This window comes from Auxenochlorella protothecoides (genome assembly GCF_000733215.1).
Source record: "Auxenochlorella protothecoides strain 0710 unplaced genomic scaffold scaffold110, whole genome shotgun sequence".
NCBI classification, from domain to species: domain Eukaryota; kingdom Viridiplantae; phylum Chlorophyta; class Trebouxiophyceae; order Chlorellales; family Chlorellaceae; genus Auxenochlorella; species Auxenochlorella protothecoides.
Window position 1 is genome coordinate 82,543 of NW_011934381.1, and position 20,304 is coordinate 102,846.

Sequence of the window (20,304 nt, forward strand, 5' to 3'; positions counted from 1 at the left end):
CCCCCCTTCCCATCCCACCAACTCCTCTGACCCCGCAGTGGCTACATCAGGGTGTACGACTTAGGTGTGTGGCCCTACGCCACCTACTCGGGCGTCCTGGGCCTCATCCTGCTGGTGGGCCTGGTGCGGGAGGTCCAGCTGCGCCGCGAGAGTGCCAGGCTGAGGGTCTCGGCCTCGGGCCAGTTCCTGGCCACCCAGAACGCGCTGGCCATGCAGGACGAGCGGGAGTCAGAGAGCTCCACGGGGCCCCTCAAGCAGAAGGCCGCAGTCTGAGGCCAAGGGAGGGGAGGCTGTCAGCCCAACCTCGAACGCCCTTCAGGATGTCCGATGGAGCGGGGACAACCCCGAATCCCCACTCGCCGGCCTTGGAACCATTGTTTCAGTACGCAACGTAATCCTGTGCTCTGTCGAATACAACTCCCCCGAATGCCCGAAGACATGTTCCTACCCGTGACTGTTCTGTAACTCTGTCAGAGGACACGTGGCTCCTCACCGAGACTGATCGGAACAAGGCACTGCACTGGTGGGTGGGGCGAAACCAGCCTTCCCACGCGGTGTCGGGCGGATGGCTCACACATTCACTCCCCGTCCCCTGGAGGGTGTTTGTGTTTGTACTAGATTGTTTTCCCGGCTCCAGCCTCGACCATGCACAGCGCCTGACATGGGGCCGTCGCCCACCAAGGTATCCCAACTTCCGACATCAGGCCCGGTCGGGCCCGGGCCGCGTCGCATGGTCTCTCCCATATTCTCGAGATGTGTGGTCAAGGTCTCGGCTGTGACGAAGCCAGCACCGCGCACCCACCTGCCGGCCAGGCCTGCGGAACACCTGCCCCGGCAAGCAGCCGCACGCGCACCCCGGCCGGGGTTCCCCGGCAACCTGCTGCAGAGCGTGTGGCCGAATAGCTCCAAACCTCTGCCTGACGTCGTCGACATGCACCAGCTGGCCCAGGAGACCGTGGAGCGGGCGTTGCAGGTGCGGTGGGGACCCGTGCAGAACCTGGGTGACAGATTGGTCGAGCCCCGCCCCGGCGTGTACTTAGCCCGGCCAACGCACCTCGCCCCCCCCCAGATCGACACGAGCCAGGTGGGCGGGGCCCAGGCGGACCTGTCCTCCGCGCTGCGGCCCGCAAGCCTGCTGGAGCTGCGCTACGTGCGCCTGCTGAGCAGCCTGTCGGCCCTGAGCTACGGGCTGTCGGCCTGGAAGCCGGGTTGGCTGGCCCGCAGGCACGGCCTCACCCTGGTGGCCACCTCCACGGCCTGCGCTGCGGCGCTGGCCACGCCCGGCGGCCAGGCGCTCGCGGCCGCCGGCGACTCCGACGCGATGGCCCCTGAGCCGGCGCTGGTGCGACAGCGCTGCGCGGCGCTTGCGCCCCGGGAGGCCGAGCACGAGGGGGAGGATGCCACACCAGGCGGGGCCGCGGGTTCAACCGACACGGCCACCCGCCCCGGCATCGACCGCGTGGGCACCAGCCTGGCGGCGGCGCGCGCCGCCGCGGCGGCCGCGGCGGCCGCCGCGGCCGGGCCCCTGACCAACAACATCTCGGCATTCTCCTTGCGCAGCGTGCCCTGGCTAGGCTCTCGTGCTGTGAGGCCCCAGGGGTCTGGTGACAGCATGGAACCCCGGTCCGGCCCGGGGTCCGCCGTGGTGGCCCCAGCGCAGCGCGAGATGCCACCCCAGCACCCCCCCCCCCTCCGCCTCCTCCTCCATGGAGTGGTACGTGGCCGACTGCGCGCGTACGGGGGTGCGCTACGTCGTGCTGCAGGGGTCGGACACCCTGGACCACTGGCGCGTGAACCTGACCTTTGACCCCGTGCCCTTCGAGGGCGCCGAGCTGGGCACCCAGGTCCACCGCGGCGTCTACGAGCTGGCGTGCGCGCTGTACCCCGTCTTCCTACCCCTCGTGCGCGAGCACGTGATGGCAGCGGCGACAGACTCGCCCGGCGCGCCGCCACGCCGCCTCGCCTTCACGGGGCACTCGCTGGGCGGCAGCGTGGGCGTGGTGCTGTCGCTGATGCTGGTGGCGCGCGGCGAGCTGGCGCCGCGCCACCTGGCGCCGGTCTACACCTTTGGCGCACCCGCGGTGCTGCACGACGGCACAAACGACGGCCTGCTGTGCGCGCTGGGCCTGGACGAGGGCGCCGTGCGCGGCGTCACCATGCACCGCGACATCGTGCCCCGTGCCTTTGCCTGCGACTACGCGCCCCTGGCCGAGGTCCTGCGGCGCCTCTCCGCCGCCTTCCGGGGCCACGGCGGGCTGGCGCCGGGCGCCGGACGCCAGGTGAGCGCGCCTGGGAGGGGGCCAGAGGGGGGTGGGCGTTGTGGCCCTCATGGGGCAAGAGCATGTGGGCGAGAGGGTCGGTCGGCGGGCCGGGCAAACGGTGCACGGGGAGGCTCATCGACGCGGCGCGGCAACTGCTCAACACCGCCCGCCGGCGGCCCACACGAGCCCACCGCCGCCGCCGAGGCCCCTCCTCTCCACGGCATTGCCTGTACGCTGCCCAAGCCTGATCCATCTCTGTGCCCCCCTCCCCCACCCACACGCCCCTGATGACCCTCCCTCACCCCCACTCAAACACTCAACCAGGCCATGTACCGCCACGTGGGGCGCCTGTACGTGCTGCAGCCGCCGGCGGAGCTGCGTTTCACGGCGCGCGAGGGCTACCACCCGCTCCTGCCGGCCGCGCCCGGCCTCTTCCGCTTCGTGGCGCCCGGCGGTGGTACGCGGGGGGCGACCGCCCGTGCTGGCCCTGCACCCTCGTCCACCGCACCCAGCACCAAGCCCTGCACCCGGCCGGACTCCCTGGCAAACGCGGTGTGGGCCTTCATGAACGACACCCATCCGCTGGACACGCTGGCGGACCCGGCGGCCTACGGTCACGCCGGCAGCATCTCCCGCTTCCACAACCCGGACAACTACACCCGCGCCTGCGGCGCGGTCCTGCGCTGCGCCGGCGCCAGGCTCGAGCGCGTGCTCGGGCGCAGCGTGAGGGCGGGGCGCGGGCACCGCGTCCCCCGGGCCGAGCCGCGGCGCCAGGGGGGCCCGGGTGAGACCGTGCGCGACGCGGCGGAGGGCCCCCCCCCGCTCGCGTGCGTCCCCACTTGACATACAAGCAGGCACAGACCTGGCGTGGTGGGGATGCGCTGGGGGCATCCCCAGCCCCCCTTCGACCCACCCGCCCCTTGGATGCGCAGCATGCCAGTAGACGTAGATTAGGCGGAGGTTTAGCAACCTCCTGGTGGCACCCCTCGGCAAGGACTGGGCGGGTCAGAGCGGTCACCGCACCCCTCCCCCCCCATGTTCTCGCTTTCCAGGAATATGCTCTCGTTCTCCTGCTCATGCCTCAAATAACACGGGTCCTCAAACCTGCCGTGCCTCCCTCCTAAATGGGCCCAGTGCCCCATACACACCATCAATACACGATTCCCACACTTGACTGCCCCCAATACTAATCCCACTTGAGAGATGAACCTGCCATGACTGTGCCCTTGGTGGCACTTCACTCTGCCTGCACAGGTGTTGTGCACCCCCCTTATTTCACTTGCTTTGTCCATCCTGGTTCCCAATTGAGTGTGTGTGTGTTTTCACTGTAATCCTGTCTGCGATAAATTCCAGGGGAATGGCCGCGCAATGCTTGGGGACAACCGCAAGGCCTGATTTCTGGCAGTTGGTGGCAGAGGCCGAGCGTCGCACGCGCAGCACCAGCGCTCGTTGCCTTGGAGTCCTCTCCTGGGCATGCACAGCGAGGAGGCGAGCAAGATGTGACCAATATTTCAGCATCGACAGGGGTGACAGGGAGAGACGGTGCTTCCCAAGGGCGAGCTTTAATTCTGGCGAGCGGATTCGCACCCTACAGCGACCAGGCACAATGGAGTTGGCCGCGACCAGGTGCGTACCTGCTTTGAGAATGCGAGAGCATCCTTGTAATGGAGCCTCATGATATATTCACATGCTCATGCAGGTCCGATACAGGAGGAGGCCTTGTCTTGTCGGAGCACGCCCATGGGCAGCACTCCGGCAAGGCGCATGGGCCCCTCAAGGTGTCCCATGGGATGGAGGCTGAGAAACTCCATCGTCTCCTGTCCTTTGACATGGTCCACTCTGTAATTTTATCTTGAATGTGTTCTTCCCGTTCCTCTCCCTCCAGATCACCGATCCAGTGGCGTTCCAGAAGATGCTTGCCGACATGAAGGCCAAGGCTGAAGAGCAAAGGTGGGTGGTATGCCTGGGGTTGTCAGCATTAGACTGTGAGTTTATTCGCTTGCTACGGGTGTACTCCATGCTACCCAATCTACTCATAACAAGTCCCAAATCCACGCCGTTCATAACGTAGGTTGCTGGCTGCCAAGAGGGAAGCAGAGCGTGCAAAACGGGAAGGTGCCAACTACAAACCTGGCGCCTCAGAAAGCATTCCAGCCAGGGTGAGGGGAAGGATGTACAGGGGTAGTCTGTGGGTTTGGGAGGGTGGGGGGCATGTGAGCGCTCTCAAGCCAGGCTCTTGTTCAGTGCTGCTCCTCCCATCCCCACACTCAGGCTGCTGACGAGGTAGAGGCGGTCGGGAGGAAGGTCGATGCCCAGAGAGATTACTATGCCACGCTGGGGATCGAAAGGTGAGCTGAGACCGCCATCCTCACCCGGGATGTGTGTATGTGGCAGACAGAATCTGCATGCAGCGCGAATGTCATGTCCAGTCACGCTGGGAGAATTGAAGCTGCTCTGTGCATGCAGATGTGATCCTTTGTACCTCCTTTAAATAGCCAATCACTGTGTTTGGCACCTTAAATGCAGCTGTGCCGCAGTGGCGGAGATCAAGGCGGCTTACAAGAAGCTGGCCCTGCTGTACCACCCAGACAAGCACAAGGCCGAGGACGCTGAGCAGCAGGTGGGGCTTGGAAAGGAAGGTGGTGATGCATTGGCAGTGTGAGGGACAGCTGTGCTTCTCATCGATTCGAATGCTGGCACCCAGGTGGCGCTCCTTGCGCTGGCCGCTTAGTGGCCGCGAGTTTGCCGAGTGGGGAGGGAAGGCAGTCAGACCAATCTCGACACCCTGCTTTCACACACAGGCCGCCATTGCCGACAAGTTCCGGGAGGCCGCCGAGGCATTCGAGGTGCTTTCCGACGAGCGCTCGCGAGCCCTGTATGACAAAGTCAGGGACTACCAGGTCGGTTTTGTTGGGCCGCTGATGGATATCTATGGCGATGTGATCGAGGTGTACCTCCTGAGTCCAGCCGATCGAAGTATCTGATTCTGTTCGTCTCATTCTAAACTCTTCTTTACGGAACTAGCTGATCCTATGCCCCAAATACATTTCTCACACCTGCAGGGCGCCAACCCCGGGCGGGGCCTACCCCTCCTGAGCCGGGAGGAGGCTGCCATGATGGCCTCCGGGGCCGCTGAGCTGGCGCGCCTGCGGCGGCTGGGCACCAAGCACATCAAGCACGCGCCCAGCGCACGCAGCGTGGCCCTGCCCCTCGAGCAGCTCAACTCCGGGTGCATGAAGACGGTGACCTTCTCTCGCCGGCGGGTGGACGACCACGGCATCGAGTACAGCTCCACCCGGAGCTTCTACCTTGTCATCAGGTGCGGACTCGCAGGGCGCTGGGTCAAGAGACAAAGAAAGGGGGGGGGGTTCAGAGGGACTTGGGTCTCCTCCTGCCACCCAGGAGCAGGGCAAGACATTCCTCATCCTGCAGCAGTCTGGTGCTTGAAATGTCACTGTTTCATGCTCCGCACTCACCAGCCGAGAACGCTTGGCCAGGCTCCCACCCCCCCCTCCCCATGAACTCCCCCGCTCAATCTCTTTGCCCTGCGACAGGAAGGGCTCGCACCAGGGGGACGTCCTGACCTTTGAGAGCGAGGGCGACGAGACGGTGGACACGCAGCCCGGAGACTTGCTGGTCACACTGGCGGCGGAGCCCCACCCCAGGTTCAGGCGCTCAGGTGAGGGGTGAATGACCTCTCAAGTGCAGGGCAGGGGCGGGCACTGCTTCATCCCGGATGAGGTGCTCCCGTTCTGCTGGTTGTGCTGCAAACCCTGAACCCTTTCCCACGCCGCCCACCCCACACCCAGGCCCCAAGGACCTGGAGACCTTTTGCGGCCTGCTCCCCGCCGCCCAGTTTTTCGCAGCCGTAGAGGTTCCCACCCCCTCTGGCGCGCCGCGCACGCTATGCGCCCGCATCCTGCCCCAGCTGCTCGCCTCGGGCGGCGCGGGGGGCACCTGGGTGGGCACCGTCCGGGGCCAGGGCCTGTTCGACCACGACGACCCTTGGGGCGCGCCGCCAGGCGACCTGAGGGCCTGCCTGCGCTACCCGGCGCTGAGGCTGAGACCCGGCAGCGTGCGCGTCGCGGCGAGGCCCGGGCTGCTGTTGCTTTTTGGCAGCGCCAGCGATCCCATCTCCGGCGCCGCGTTGGGGGGCCTTCTGGCCGCCCAGCTTGCCCACGAGGCACTGACCCAGGACCTGCGGGAGGGGGAGGGCGAGGGGGCATGCAGTGCAGATGTTGCCAGACGCCAGACCTTAGTATTCTGGGACCTGGGCCGGGGCCGGGGCCTGCCAGTCGGCGCGGCCGCCGCGGCCCAGGCCGTGCGGGTCCTGCGGCCGGGGGCACACCTCTGCATTGTGCAAGGCGTCGAGCTGCTGGATGAGGAAATGGCGGCGCTAGAGAGCGCAGACGCTCTGGTCCTTGTCTCCGCTGAGTCGGGCGAGGGCTCGGAGGGCGGCGCGGGGGCAATGGGCGTGACGACCCCGATGGGCAGAGTTCCAGCTCCAGACCTGTCAGCCTCGCCCAGCGGTGCACGCGCCTCAACCCCCTTTACACCTCCCCCACCCCTCCTCCTGCGGACCCTGCTGGCGCCGCTGCTGGCCAGGGGCGCGGCGGTGGCCGGCATGGGCGGAGCCCTACCGCTCCTGCACTCCGCCGGAGTACTGCCCTGGTACTGCGCATGCGCGGGCGAGGCGGACGGCGGCTGGCGCGGCCTGCACCGAGAGGCGCAGCGCTCGGCGGTGCCCTGCGTGGGCGTGGCGGCGGGGGCGGGATACCGCGTCGATGCGCTCACGGGCGAAGCGCACGCGATCGTGGCCCCTGGCACCGACGCCCTGGTGGCGGCGGCCAGCTGGGAGGCGGGACCGGGGGAGCCGCAGGGCTTTGAAGCGGACGAGGACCGGGGGTTTCTCCTCGCTCTGGAGCCGGGGGCAGCCTGAGCGGGCCTACTGAGAGCGTGGCTCCGCGCGCCGGTGGAGCCCGATTATGACCCTGATGACAAGGTCGTGACCTTGCAGTGCATGGCTCGACGGCATGACGCTCCTCTCGTCCTGCATAGGTGTGCTGCTCCCGACCTGTCAAGGTACGTCTCCCACCCCCAGCTAGCCTCCTGGGCAACTGACCATACCCTTGGCTCTTCACAGCACGCAAGCATTCGTGACAGGTCCCTCCCCCTGGCTTCAACCCCCTTCAAAACCCGAGGCAAGGGCCAAATACATTACAGTGCAGCAAATGGCATGCTCAGAGAAAGAGAGTCATAGAGCTGCATAGCTGTGATTACAGGGCAAGAGTACACATAGAGGGCTCGGCCCCGCTGCCGCCTACTGAGCTCACCCGCATCAGATCAGGCCTGGCCACGCTGTTCACTGAGGACATGATTAGGTCAAATGTCTGAGGAGCGTTGCATGAGGCCAGGAACACCAGGATGCAAAACTCCCCGGACGATCCACTGCCAACTCTGGGTCTGCTCACCAACACGAGGACCTAGGGGAAGACGCAGGCTGCCATGCAGGCGCTCCATGCTCCACCTCGGGGAGGCGACAAGTAGGGAGCCACAACCACACCCCATCACGGAAAACTGCAGGGGTTGGCGAGCCAGGAAGACAAGCCACAAGGAAAGACTTCGAGCAATCAATCGACCTTGCTGTTACTTGAAATCGGTTCCGTGATTGCACCCTCTTCATTGGAAGTCGGCGCGCCTCCTGCCGACACGGGAACACCGACAGACTTGGAGTGCCCTGTCACCTCGCCAGCATCGCTCTCGTTGTCATGACTGGCCCCAGACTGGCTGGGGCTCGCCATAGAATCGCCCGCTGATTTGCCGCCGCCAGCCGCACGGCGCAGCTCTTCCAGCTCCTGGGCCATCAGCTCCAATCGCTCCTTCAGCCTGCACACAGGTTCAAGCTTGCTGTGAATTCATGTGAGGTTACTCCATGACCAGAAGGCATGCCTCCAAACCTTGCTGTGGGTGCATTCCCCCAAACAAAGTAGACATCCTAGACCTCCACATACCCAACCTCACTTCAATCTCCAAAGAACACAAGAAGGTCCATCAAAAACATAAGCAAACCCACACACTCCCATTCCAAATAAATTACCTTAGATTCTCGTCCTCAAGGCGATCTATGTATGCCTCACGCTCAGGCGGAGGTGCCTCGTGGCCCGCACCTGGCAGGTGAATGCTGTGTTGGCCCGAAGGACCCGGAGAGTGGGTGGAGACGCAGTCATGCCTAGCACCTGCCACCTCGCTGTCGTCGGAAGAGGAGCCAGAGCTGGTGGGGAAGACATCCATGGGGAGGACCAGGCCCTCATTGCTTCCGTAAAAATTCACGCCGGAGGCATCGAACATGGTGCCATGGCCGCCCCCCTTGAAGGGCTCCAGGGCTGGTGTTGCCAAGGGATTCAAAGTTGCTACAAATGGGAGAGATGGGAGAGGTATAAGTGACGACAAAAGGGTGCAGTATATCTGATCATCACAAGCACATGCAGGCAGCAGGCAAGCCCACATGTGATCCGTCTCATTCTGCAGAATAATCCACACCACAAGGCCTACATGCTAGAGCTTGGCGGGTGGAGTTGAAGGGCGCCGGCGGCACACTTAGGGGTGCTGGCAGGGGAACAGCATTTCCTCCGCTGGGTAGGAGGGCCTGGCCTCGAGAGTTGCCTGGGAGTGTCCCCGAACCGAGGGAATGAGCCAGGGTAAAGGGAACATAACAGGGCCACCACACGGTGCTGTCCCCCTGCCTACCATGTGCTCGGTAGTGTCGACGGGTGTTGCGTCGGTTCTCACGCCGCAGATCTTGCAGGGAGGGCACGCTCCCGAAGAAGCCGAGCTGCTGAGAGCCCTGTTGCGGAGGCTGTTGAGACGTTCGCTTGTACTGCGCATTTCGAGGCTGTAGGTTCAAGCCTGCACGGTAAGAGGCTTGCTTACCGTTTTTATTACTACCGCGTTTCCGCCGGGGCTTGCGAGGCACGGAGGCCTGCGTCCCGGAGGGCGCGTCCATCCCTCTCAACTTTCTGGCCAAGGACATTCACGGTAGACCAGAAAGGAGCGAGCGCTCGGTAGTTTATCTCTTGGATACACGAGTGCTGAACAGGACGAAATGGGATGTGCTGAACGGCCGTTTGGGAACAAGAGCTTGAAAACGCACCTTCTTCAAGAAGGGCCTTCCGGGGTCGAATCTCGAACTCTGTTGTTTTGTTGTGGTTGAACAGGACCCGCCTGGCACATTCTAATATTTGCCCACACACTTGCCACAACATATTATCAGCCAATGACACATGATTAGGCAGCATCTGCAATCCTAGCCTGCTTGAGGGTCCTGGGCAGGATGCTGGATGGGATCTAACATTCACGTCAATATGCTGGGTACCTTCATGATCCGACATTGTACAAGAATTGCAAGCTTCCGTTAATTCTTTCTGAAAGACAGGGCTGTCTATAGTGCCTTGGTGTGCCAAATGTCACTCTATATGGGCAAGACAAGCAGCTGCACCATGACTTGCTGCGTCATATTCTGCGCATTGGCGCCGTATCAGCACAGGGACCTCCCGTGCACCTAACATGCGCTGGAATTCGAAGCTATCCGGACATCATACGAAGTTTACCGCTACCCTATTCTTGATGGAGAGTGATCATACAGAGGGGCCTCCTCTGTCGGAGGCCTCATTTTTGAAAAGAAAGGCTGAGGAATGGGATCCTTGGGAAGCCGACCTCGTCACGCGACAGGTTGGATCCCACGCATGCGATCAGTGCCCTCTATTCACGTTCTCTACACCCTTCTGTTCATTACACTCGGCCTGGCGCGTTTGGGGCTTGTCTACAGCCGCCCTAGTCCATTCCAGTTGCACAGGTGCGAGCACCTGCAGCGTCGGAGTTCGATCGACCATGTCTAGCCTGGTTTGGTGTCGCCGAGCTCCTCCACAGCCCATTACGTGCATTATATACCTATTTATGAGTTATTGAAAGGAGGGTTGCCTGGCTCGTCGGGTATCATGGGCGTGTCGACTGAGACAGCACCCTGCCCCTACCGCCCAATCCCAGCCCACCTCTGCCTGGACCACGAAGCCGATCATTTCCTGTCGACCACTCCCTGTAACGGCGCCACTGCTGCGTAGCCCCGAGGGTACATTGCCCAGACCTTCGTGACGCGCTTGAGAGGGTGAGCCTGCAAGCCCGGATGGAGCCATGGGGTGACCATCTGCAATCTCCTCACTGTCAGTGTCTGAGGCACGCGGCTGCATGACTGGCCTGGATCGTCCGTTTGTGTACCCTAGCACCCGGTTGTCTTTCCATCAGCCCGTCCCTGCAACAAATAAAATCGATGCAGGGCAGAAGCGGAGGACGATGCATAATGCCTACTATGCGTCTGCTGGTCCTGCGATGGGCCCAGATGGGCAACAGAAACGGCAACGCTTGGATCTGAGCGGGTGCGGGGCATTGCAGGTTTGGGGTCGAACACACTTGCAGCCTTGCTCAGGGATCGCGCCGTCCATGACCTCCTCTGCAACTCCACGCGCCATTGCACCTCCAGGTCCCAAGCTTCTGATCCCACCACCACACAGGAACATCCCCGTGGCTCCCAGCGGTGACTCCCAGGCTTTCCAGGGTCCGCCACAGCCTGGGCTGACCCAGGGTTCCCAAAGTAGGGCAGCTTTCTTGTTGTCATGCTGTTTGCACTTGAGGACGGGTTCATCTGGATGGCCAGCCCTGCTCCTCGCCACTGCCTCGGCGTCCCTGTCCCAAGCCGTACGTCAGTGTGCTAGCTTTCCAATACCATCCATTCTAGCCTCACACTCACGGGTTCCCTGCCCCTTGCAGGTGATGGCCAATGGGTCTGGCATGCGGAGGTTGCCAACCCTGATGGTGGCCAGGGCACCTGGGTCTGGTCCCCGGCGACCCTCCAGGCCACCTACCAGGCTGCCCGCCCCCCCTTCCAGCAGCACGGGTGGGGGCCCCCACACTCTGGTGGGGCACTGGCTCAACCAGGACCATCCTACGGCGGTCAGTGTGTGTGGGCTCGAAGGCTTCTGGGTGCGGAGACGCCTCTATCAGCATGTTGTCAATATGCTGTAGCCCATCAAAGCAGGTCGCCCTGCTGCCATCGGTTTCCCGACCTTGTGCCATTCCCCCATGCCCGGCTTCCCTAGCGCCCAATCCGTGGCCTGAACAAACACCAACACACACCCAATCCAGGCACACACTCCGCCGTGCCCCCCCCGGGGACGCCCACTCAGCCTGCGCCGCACGCCGGCGCATACCTGTCTGGCCCCGGCGCGGGCGGCCCCATTGGCGGCATGCCCGGGCCCCCGCAGTACCACCAGCCCATGGCCTACTACCCGCACCCTCATCCCCCCCTCCCCTTCTTCCTCCCCCTCCCTCCCCCCCCCCCCCACCACCACATGCCCCCCTTCCCGCCGGGCCAGTTCGGTCCGCCCGCCCCCCACTTCCTGGACCAGCCCCAGTCGCAGGGGTACGCACAGGGGCAGGCCCCTTCGTACCCCGGCCACCCCCCGCGCGGCCAGTCGACGGGGCTCCAGCCCCCCGGCCAGGGGCGCGGAGGAGGTCGGAGCGGGGGCGGCGGGGGCCGGGGCGGCGGCGGCGGTCCCCGGCGGACGCTGGACCCGGCAGCCATGGCGGCCATCGAGATCAACAAGCGCATGACGGGCGCGCGAGACGCCGGCGCCATCCTGGACATCGTGCAGACCAAGTCGGACCGCTTCGACACCATCTGCCTGGCCACGGCCATGCACAAGCTGGCAAACATGCGCGGCGCCCCCAACCTGCACTCCCAGATCGTCACCTCGCCGGCCTTCCACAAGCTCAAGGCCCTCATGCGTGCGCGGGGCGGGGCTGGGAAGGGAAGGGGGGAAAGGCCGCAGGGGCTGGGCCCTGAGATCGCTGGCCGGGCAGGTCGGGCTTGGAGTGGAGGCGTGGTCTGGCATGTGGCTGACGGTGCTGACCTACGAGGTTGAGCCCCGCACACTCGCGTCGCGCAATGGATACACACGGGGGTGACGCCGCCCCCTGTGCGCCCGCCATACTGCAGTGCAACGCAAGACGGAGAGCTCCTGCCGCAACATCTCCAACACGCTGTGGTCCCTGGCCAAGATGAACCACCACCCAGGCGAGGAGTTCATGCAGGCGTATGCGGAGGAGAACTCGAAGAAAGCGGGGGACGGGAACTCCCAGAACACGGCCAAGTGAGACCTCCAGGGGTGGGGGGGGGGGGGGTCTTGGTCTGCTGTGGGGCGGTGGATGCGGTGCCTCCAGGGGGTCTTTGGAATGGGGGCGGTGGATGCGGTGCCTCCAGGGGGTCTTTGGAATGGGTGTGTCACATGCAGGATGGAGACCTGGGAGACGCGATACTTTACAGTTCACCGTCCTGGCTCTCGAACTGTGCGCCAGCACCAACCTCCCACCTTCGCTTCCCATCCACAGCTCCCTGTGGGCGTTTGCAACCCTAGGTAGAGAGCAGGGGTCTGACTGCCCAACTTCAGTTGCACATACTCACACATGCTCTTCATACTGTCGGCCCCTCGTTCTCCTCACCCCACCCCTGACCCATGCGCCGCCATGCCACAGGGTATCACCCTGGCAATGCTGTGTTGGCCGCCCTGACCGAGACGGTGCTGGCCAAGCTCCCAGAGTTCACGGCCCAGAACATAAGGTGTGTTTTTAAATGTCCGTGCAGGTATTTATCGGGGCCCAGGCGGCGTGGTTGGAGCCGAGAGGGGCAAGACACATGATGATACAAGACGGAGGAGGGCCCTGTTGACTGTCCAACAAGAAAATGCCCACCTGCGTTTGCCCCTGGCAATGACCCTCCACCATGATCCCGCTCACCGCATCCATCGCTCCATCTTCACCTGCCCTGCAGCAACACACTGCTGTCATATGCCAAGCTGGAGTACAACCCAGGCCCAGAGGTGGTGACGGCCTTGGCCAAGGAAACCGCGACCAAGATCTCCACGTTCTCTCCCCAGGTGAGACCTGCGAATGGATACGCTCAGGGTACCTAGGGTTATGAGTGAAGCTGCAGAGGAGCGGGTCCCCAGCTGCTGTCCCTCCGTCCAACGTCATCTTTTTGTGAATTTTCATCATCATGTCACCGAGCGGAGCCCCCTCCTTCCCAAAACAGGCCATGTCCAACTCCCTCTGGGCGCTGAGCAAGCTGGAGATCGAGGACCACCAGCTGCTGGAGGCCATCGGTGCGGAGGTCCGGAAGCACATATGGGAGTTCAACTGCCAGAACCTGGCCAACACCATCTGGGCGTTTGCAAACCTGGGCATCAACCCCGGGCCTGACCTCCTCACTGACATCGCGGGGGCTGCCATCCATCGCCTGCCCGAGTTCTCACCCCAGAACCTGTCCAAGTGAGCAATGAGGAGGGGGGGTTGAAGAGGTTTGTGGCACAGCTAGGCAACCATGACATATTCAGGATGCTGAGCCCTGCCGCTGCATGTCTTAAATAGATATCACGAGCAGCAGAGGGGGATTGTGGAGGTGTATCTCCACAAAGACATTCCATCAGGCATTGGTGGGACCCTCCCTAATCAAACCCTCATTGTGCAGCACGCTCTGGGCGTTTGCAAAGCTGGAGACGTACCACAAGGAGCTGTTTGACCTGGGTAAGTCCACCTTTGTCCATGCCGCCCATCAATCCCCGCCAGACCTTGCATGGGTGGAGAATGGGTAGTTGAGAAACCACCTTGCCGTGGTGCCGCATATCAGTGGAACCCAAGGAAGGGCATAACCATTGCCACCGGCTTAACAGAATGGTTCAGAGTTTCTGTCCACAATGTGGAGTGCCAGGTTGGAAGGACGTCTGTCACATCAGGTTCCCATGGCGGCATCCTCTCACCACTCACTCGCCTTGGAGCCACCGACATCCACACACACGTTCCTGTGCAGGCACTCTGCATGCGCTGCGCATCATTCACACGCTGCAGCCCCAGACTATGGCCAATGTGAGTTCTGGTGTTGAAATGGAGGATTTGCAAAAGGTTTGGACTTGGGAGGACACCCTCCGGTCGGATTGCATGCGAAGGGCTCACTTCGATCCTTCCATCCCCCTTCCAGATCCTGTGGTCCTTTGCTGCGCTGGGGGTGTGTCCCGACCCTGCCTTCATCCAGGTGACGCCTTTGGTGTGGGTTTTATGCTCCACCTCAACAGCCTGATCTCAGGGCTGTGGGAGCTGGAGAATTATGAGCATCTGGCCATGGAAGACGGTGGTAGCCTCCAGCCCAAGCATATTTGACCCCTCATCACCAGCCTCCCCCTCGTTGATCACAGGCGCTGTCGCCCCAGGTCCTGCGGCAGCTGGAGGAGTTCTCCCCGCAAAACCTCTCCAACACTGTGTGGGCCCTGGCAACCCTCTACAACTTTGAGCCCGTCAAAGAGCTGCACAAGGTGAGTGGGATGACCTTGCTTGGCACCAGCGCAGGGAGGCTGTGGCGCACTGCCTGGGAGGGGCCGACCGGAATCCAGGAAATCAGGACAGTGGGAAAGCCTTGCCAGGCACAATGTATGATGGGGGAGTCCTACCTCAATATCTACCCCTCCTCCTCCTTCCACCATGACAGCCGATGACGGTGGAGCTGTGTCGGGAGACATACCGCCGCCTGACCGATGCCAAGCTGGCGACAACCTACTCGCGTCAGCACCTGTCAAACACGGTGCGAGGGGTGGGTCGCACGACGACAGATGGTTCCATGCACTTTACGGGGAATTGGAGAACGCATCTGTACCTTTAGGGCATGTCTGCCACCTGCGTGGATGTGCAGAGCTCGAGGGGTGGGCGTCTGGGTGATCCACCGCATGCCGAGGCCTCAATCGGCCCTGCTCCTACCTAGTATGGTCCCCACATTCCACCTGTCAAGTCACTGCCGACCAACTCACATGCCAGATCTGGGCCATTGCGACCCTGGGCTACGATCCCGGCAGGAAGGTCATGGAAACTCTGGGCCTGGCCCAGTCCATGCGTGTGGAGAGCTGCTCTGGCCAGGAGATGGCAAACACTGTGTGGGGCTTTGCCAAGCTTGGTGAGGTTTGGGGTGCGGCAGTGGGTTTTGAGAAGAGTGCTCATTCATGGAAGACATCAGGCTCACCCCTGGGATCTCCACAATAAAATGCAAGTGCGTTGGGTCAGAGGCCATGCAACAAATACTGATGGGATAAATGTGTACTTTCCCTCCACCCTTTGCTCCATCCACACCTCCCTGCTCCCAGGCGCCTACTGTGCTCCCCTCATGGCCAAAGTTGCTACCGAGTCTACTGCTCGCATCCAGGAGTACACCTCTCAGAACCTGAGCAACCTGGTGAGACGGGTGTTTGCGCGGGAATCGTCACCAGCTGCTTGTGTATGCTTGCCCTGTTCAAACTATGACTGTGAGGTGGGAGTGGTGCAGCTTCCTCCCTGATTAAACAGAATGTCTTCAACCCAAGCATTGCCTGCTCGTGCAGGCATGGTCATTTGCCAAGTGCACCTACCAGGATGATGACCTCATGCGAGCAATTGCACGTGAGTGGCGGGCACCGTGTATGTCAGGCTGGGCTACACTTGCCATTGACAATCAGCACGCAGGGTGGTTTATGCCCTGCGGTACCTGGCCTGCCTCCCAGCATGAGGGAGTGTCATGCTACACCCAAGATCACGTGCTCCTCCTCACCTGCCCCCGGAACAGAGCGCTCCATCGAGATCAAGCAAGATCTCAGCTTGCAGCATCTATCCAAGTGGGTGGTTGTGGAGCATCTGATGTGCTTGTGTGGGTGCTTGGTGGAATGGTTGAGGATGTCCGTTGACCAAAGCAGAAATTGCCACCTGACAAGTACAGTCCAGCCTCTGAATTTTGAATCCACACCCCCACAACAGTTTGCTGTGGGCATATGCAACCCTCAAATTCACGGTGCCAGCCTTCCAGACCGTCATGACCCAAGGTACACGGGTGTTGTGGTGTGTCCAGCGAGGCTTTCTTCCAGGTGGCTGCCCGCTAAAGTCGCCATCTGCTGAGCTTGCACTTTCAAACATTGCAGCCGTGCCTGACACCCAGTGGCTCCGCCCCAACCCACCCTGCAGAGGTGAAGCACCGGCTCCAGACCGACACCTTCAACCTGCAGCAGATTTCCAAGTAGGACGGGGCTCTCAGAAATGGCTTCATCCCGCCCTGTCCCAAACAAGTTCTGGATCATTCTTTCCCCGTTCATCAAACCCTTGCTGCATGCATTCATCCCTTCCTTTGCCCTCCTCACTCGCAGCATGACCTGGTCCTTGGCCGTGCTGGAGGCGTTGGATGAGGAGGCATGGGACCTGTTCATCGAGGCCCTGCGGCCCGATGTCTTGGGCATGCCCACCTCTGAGATCCCAGACGAGGCGCTGTCCCAGGTGCGGGGCCAGGGGGGTGGGGAAGGGGTGCGTGGTGTGTGCACGCAGCTGAGCGAGCCTGCGACGCGGACAGACAGCCATACCTGTCCTGAGCGGCCGCGCCGGCCCTGTCCTCGCCTGTTTGGACTGCAGGTGTTCCAAGCCCTGATGCTCATGCAAGTCACCAAGCCGGATGGGAAATGGGACATCCCAGACGAGCTCCGAATGGGCGGCCGCAAGTCTTGGCTCAGCAACACCAAGAATGTCACGTGCGTACTCAGCAGGGGTGGTGGAATAGGCGTGATCTTGCTGTGGTGGCTGGTGTTCTGCATCGGCAGGCTTTGGACAGTGCTGATCGCCCACCCCCCCCCCCCCCCTCCCCCTCCTCCATCCACAGCATATCGGAGTTCCACAGCGAGGTGTCCCGCATGCTGTCCAGCATGGGCATCAATCACGAGTTTGAGCATCTCACAGAAGACCGCCTCTTCTCTGGTGCGCTGGGGTTGGGGAGCAGCACGAATGAATGTGCCGTAGTTTTACCACAAGGGTTCCCTGTCCTCAGATGCACCGCCAGCGGACAGCCCGGCGCCCTCACTGCCTCCCCCCCCACGTGCCCCCTCACATGATCACCTTCAGTCGATATCGCGCTGTCGGATGAGAAGATTGCACTGGAGGCCGACGGACCCCATCACTTCACGGCAAACACGCTGCAACCCCTGGCGGACATGTATTGGAGGTGAGGGGCCGTGAGCCTGGCACCGGGGCTCGACTATGACTGGTGGCTGCCACCCGGTGCACACTGTGATAGCAGGAGGGGCTGGCAGCCATGGCCCCAGCGCACCAAGGCGTCACCCTTGTGCTGCTCTCTCCTGCCACCCTGAGCGTACTCTCATGTTCTCCCCACGCAGGCGCACGCTGCTCCACGCCCGCGGCTGGCGGGTGGTGTCGGTGCCGTTCTACCACTGGGCCGGCGCCGAGGATGAGGACCGGAGGGCGCTGCTGCGGCGCTTGCTGGCGGAGGTGCGGGCGGAGCCCATACCACGGGGCCCCGATCAGGGCAGGACCACAGAGCCGGAGCAGAAGGCGGGCTGCCCTGGCCTGGAGCCACAGGCGGCGGGGAGCGCACCAGAGCAGCAGGAGGCAGGCAGGCAGCCCCGGGAGGCTGAAGGGACTTCTTAAGGTTTTTCCACCCGCGAGTCCTCTCTGGAACATGTTGATGAGGCTGCCCAGTGGGGACCCAAGTTGCAGTCGTCTGCCACTACCACGGCATTCGATTCAGATTGCAAGATACCCTTCCTCATGTTGCAATGACCATGTTACCTTGCGATCCCCGTCACGGGGCGGACCCTGCTTGCCACCTTGCCCTTCCACATTGGTTTCGTATTCTTCTTGCGTCTGCAATTGCAGTACTGTGGCATGCGGTGGCACTGACGGTAAGTTTTATTCATAGCGATGACAAATAAGGCTCCAGAGATTGGTTTGAACAAGGCTTCGTCTTCATACCCATGCACACAAGCCTGCTGTGCCGGGGTCTGGGCACCTCATGTTCAAGACGGCCAGCGATGGCCAGGCAATCTAGCAACAGCTGGACGCCCGCTGCTGCTGGGCGGCCTTGGGCTTCAGCCCAAAGTTGGAACTCGTCCCTGCGAGCAGGGTTGGCGTCTCCAAGATCTTCAGCACCAACTCCTCGAATGCCTGATCCACTGCGATGTTGCCCTTGGCACTGGTCTCCACCAAGAGCGCGCCGTGCTTCCGTGCAAAGTTAATGCCGTCCTTTCTGCTGACCTGGCGCTCTTCCTCCTGCAAGGGCACATGCAAGCAAGCGGGTCCCAGGGCTCAGGGGGGTGCTCGTGTCAGTTTGGAGAGTCAATGGGGCTGGTTGCACCATGAGCAGCCATACACACCGCACAAAGCCCCTGGACCAACATTAAAATACACAAGCACCCGGCTCCCCACCCAACAACCCACCAAGTCCGTCTTGTTGGCGACCACCATCTTCACCGCATCCTCCACCGTGGCATACATGTCGACCTCCCGCAGCCAGACCTCCTCAAGACTCTCAAATGTCTCCCTTCGAGTCACATCGTACACCAAGATGATTCCCTGGGCGCCCCTGTAGTATGCTGCAGCAGCAGCAGGGGACGAGGGGGATGGGGATAGGCTTGCAACATGATGCACAGCAGGGGCAACGAATGGCAAAGGCAATACCCGTCCCCTCAGCCCGGCCAGGAAGGACGCACAGCTGGTCAGCGTCCTGAAACGTTCTTGGCCGGCCGTGTCCCAGATGGACAGCTTGATCTTCTCTCCATTCAATTCCACAACCTTTGCCTTGAAGTCCACACCTGCCAGTCGATGAGAGTTTTTTAGGGAGCTGGGGGCTCAGGAGGAAGGGCATGGCTAGGTGAGTGGAGCGGGTGCCAACCGATGCAGGACATCGCCCTGGAGGAGATGCCAGTGCAGAGCAGCCAAACGCTGCATCGCTCCCATGTCCTTGGGTCCGAAACCATGCTCACCAATAGTGGGGACGAGCTCCTCAAAACCACCAGTGGTGAAACGAACCAGTAAGGAGGACTTGCCCACGCTGCTGTCGCCCACGAGGAGTATCTGTTGGGAAGAAGTGGAGCGATTAAAAAGAATAGCACAACTCCAAGCCTAGTGTATCGCTAAGTTCGCGGAGAGCGAACCTTGAAAGAGTGGGTAGGCTCCTCCTCCGACAGCATCCCGGGAACTTCACGCGGGTCGGTTGGCGCACACGGCAGTTCCTTGCAAGGTTTATTGTGGCGAAGACAAGATAATATTTATTCTCCGCTCTCTGGGTCTCTTACATCGTCGTCTGAGTTCAGCAGTGACCCGGAAGTCATGCCAATGGCCTCGCCTTGGTCCTGACCACGTGGGTGGGTCGTCCCGGAGAATCAAATTCCTTCTGCCTGGACTCCAAACACGCAACATGCGTTGGCTGGACATCTGCGTTATGTATCACGTCATCACATACATCCTATGCTCTGATCTGCGATCCCTGAAGTCGAGTGGCGGAAGTCAGTGTGTCTCACATGTCCAGCCGGAACCCCTTGTGAGGGCATGCTGGATCTCGAGGACGACACCCCTCTGTTTGATGGAACCCGCCTCAAGCCCTTTCAACGGCCTGGGGTGCCTCCCCTCCGCCTTCACATGCCCCGGGGCTCCTCGTCTCAAGACCTGGCGCCCACATCGCCCACCAGCTCTGCTGACGCCGCTGGGTCTGTGCTGATTCACAGGGCCGCCAGTGGGAGCCAGAGGGGTACGATTCCCGCCTGGAGGGAGGCCAGTCCTCACCTGGAGCTCCCCAGCACCTCCAAGGAGGTGGAGGCGGAGGTGGCCTGCAAGGCCTCCAGTAGATCATGGAAAGGGCCATCTTGCGTGGGCAATACCGATGCTGGTGGAGGAGGCCTGCCGCCTGGTCTGCCCTCGCCACATACACGGTCGCACTGGCCACAAGAACGGGACAGGGGAAGCTGCCCTCCAGTGTGCATACAGCGCGTAAAAGCTGTGCGCTGCAGAGGGTCTGCGGAGGCAGCTCCACCCGCAGAGACCCTGTGCCGCAGGCAAGTGGCATGATTTTCAGGACTCGGGGCAGGACACTCAGGAGGTTATTCCACATGCCCCCTCGGAATGTGCCTTGGGGCTGTGTGTGCCGTGCTGG

At 62.1% G+C, this 20,304-nt stretch overlaps 6 protein-coding genes across 6 annotated transcripts in view; 4 read left to right on the forward strand and 2 right to left on the reverse strand.

The window, feature by feature from the left end:
- F751_0657 (Ferric-chelate reductase 1) overlaps positions 1 to 273 on the forward strand; it is a gene marked incomplete at both ends in the record, with an annotated part of 6,105 nt that extends 5,832 nt beyond the window's left edge. The window contains one exon of the mRNA XM_011402676.1: positions 39 to 273. Coding sequence (XP_011400978.1) covers positions 39 to 273 — 235 coding nt within the window. The remainder of the gene's footprint in view (positions 1 to 38) is intronic.
- Positions 274 to 931: 658 nt separating this feature from the next.
- F751_0658 (DnaJ-like protein subfamily B member 4) lies at positions 932 to 7,200 on the forward strand (the record flags this gene model as incomplete). Its single annotated transcript, XM_011402677.1, has 13 exons — positions 932 to 973; positions 1,070 to 1,459; positions 1,713 to 2,279; positions 2,586 to 2,969; positions 4,147 to 4,211; positions 4,333 to 4,420; positions 4,533 to 4,609; positions 4,788 to 4,881; positions 5,063 to 5,161; positions 5,324 to 5,580; positions 5,816 to 5,940; positions 6,071 to 6,490; positions 6,626 to 7,200. The coding sequence occupies 13 exons, from the start codon at positions 932 to 934 to the stop codon at positions 7,198 to 7,200; spliced, it is 3,183 nt and encodes a 1,060-aa protein (XP_011400979.1).
- A 1,183-nt stretch (positions 7,201 to 8,383) lies between these two features.
- F751_0659 (hypothetical protein) lies at positions 8,384 to 8,572 on the reverse strand (the record flags this gene model as incomplete). Its single annotated transcript, XM_011402678.1, has 1 exon — positions 8,384 to 8,572. The coding sequence occupies one exon, from the start codon at positions 8,570 to 8,572 to the stop codon at positions 8,384 to 8,386; it is 189 nt and encodes a 62-aa protein (XP_011400980.1).
- Positions 8,573 to 11,920: 3,348 nt separating this feature from the next.
- On the forward strand, positions 11,921 to 17,804 carry F751_0660 (Tbc2 translation factor, chloroplastic; the record flags this gene model as incomplete). Its single annotated transcript, XM_011402679.1, has 21 exons — positions 11,921 to 12,098; positions 12,310 to 12,463; positions 12,702 to 12,727; positions 12,846 to 12,930; positions 13,141 to 13,246; positions 13,402 to 13,637; positions 13,837 to 13,892; positions 14,176 to 14,231; positions 14,344 to 14,397; positions 14,558 to 14,674; positions 14,848 to 14,940; positions 15,171 to 15,306; positions 15,494 to 15,582; positions 15,728 to 15,785; positions 15,949 to 16,001; positions 16,343 to 16,392; positions 16,520 to 16,646; positions 16,779 to 16,894; positions 17,023 to 17,117; positions 17,262 to 17,361; positions 17,534 to 17,804. The coding sequence occupies 21 exons, from the start codon at positions 11,921 to 11,923 to the stop codon at positions 17,802 to 17,804; spliced, it is 2,256 nt and encodes a 751-aa protein (XP_011400981.1).
- A 396-nt stretch (positions 17,805 to 18,200) lies between these two features.
- Positions 18,201 to 19,345, reverse strand: F751_0661 (GTP-binding protein yptV3; the record flags this gene model as incomplete). The annotated part of the gene is made up of 5 exons (XM_011402680.1): positions 18,201 to 18,425; positions 18,594 to 18,748; positions 18,866 to 18,967; positions 19,139 to 19,229; positions 19,310 to 19,345. 5 exons carry the CDS (start codon positions 19,343 to 19,345, stop codon positions 18,201 to 18,203), a joined length of 609 nt encoding a protein of 202 aa, XP_011400982.1.
- Positions 19,346 to 19,703: 358 nt separating this feature from the next.
- Positions 19,704 to 20,219, forward strand: F751_0662 (hypothetical protein; the record flags this gene model as incomplete). Its single annotated transcript, XM_011402681.1, has 1 exon — positions 19,704 to 20,219. The coding sequence occupies one exon, from the start codon at positions 19,704 to 19,706 to the stop codon at positions 20,217 to 20,219; it is 516 nt and encodes a 171-aa protein (XP_011400983.1).
- Between the last annotated feature and the right edge of the window lie 85 nt (positions 20,220 to 20,304).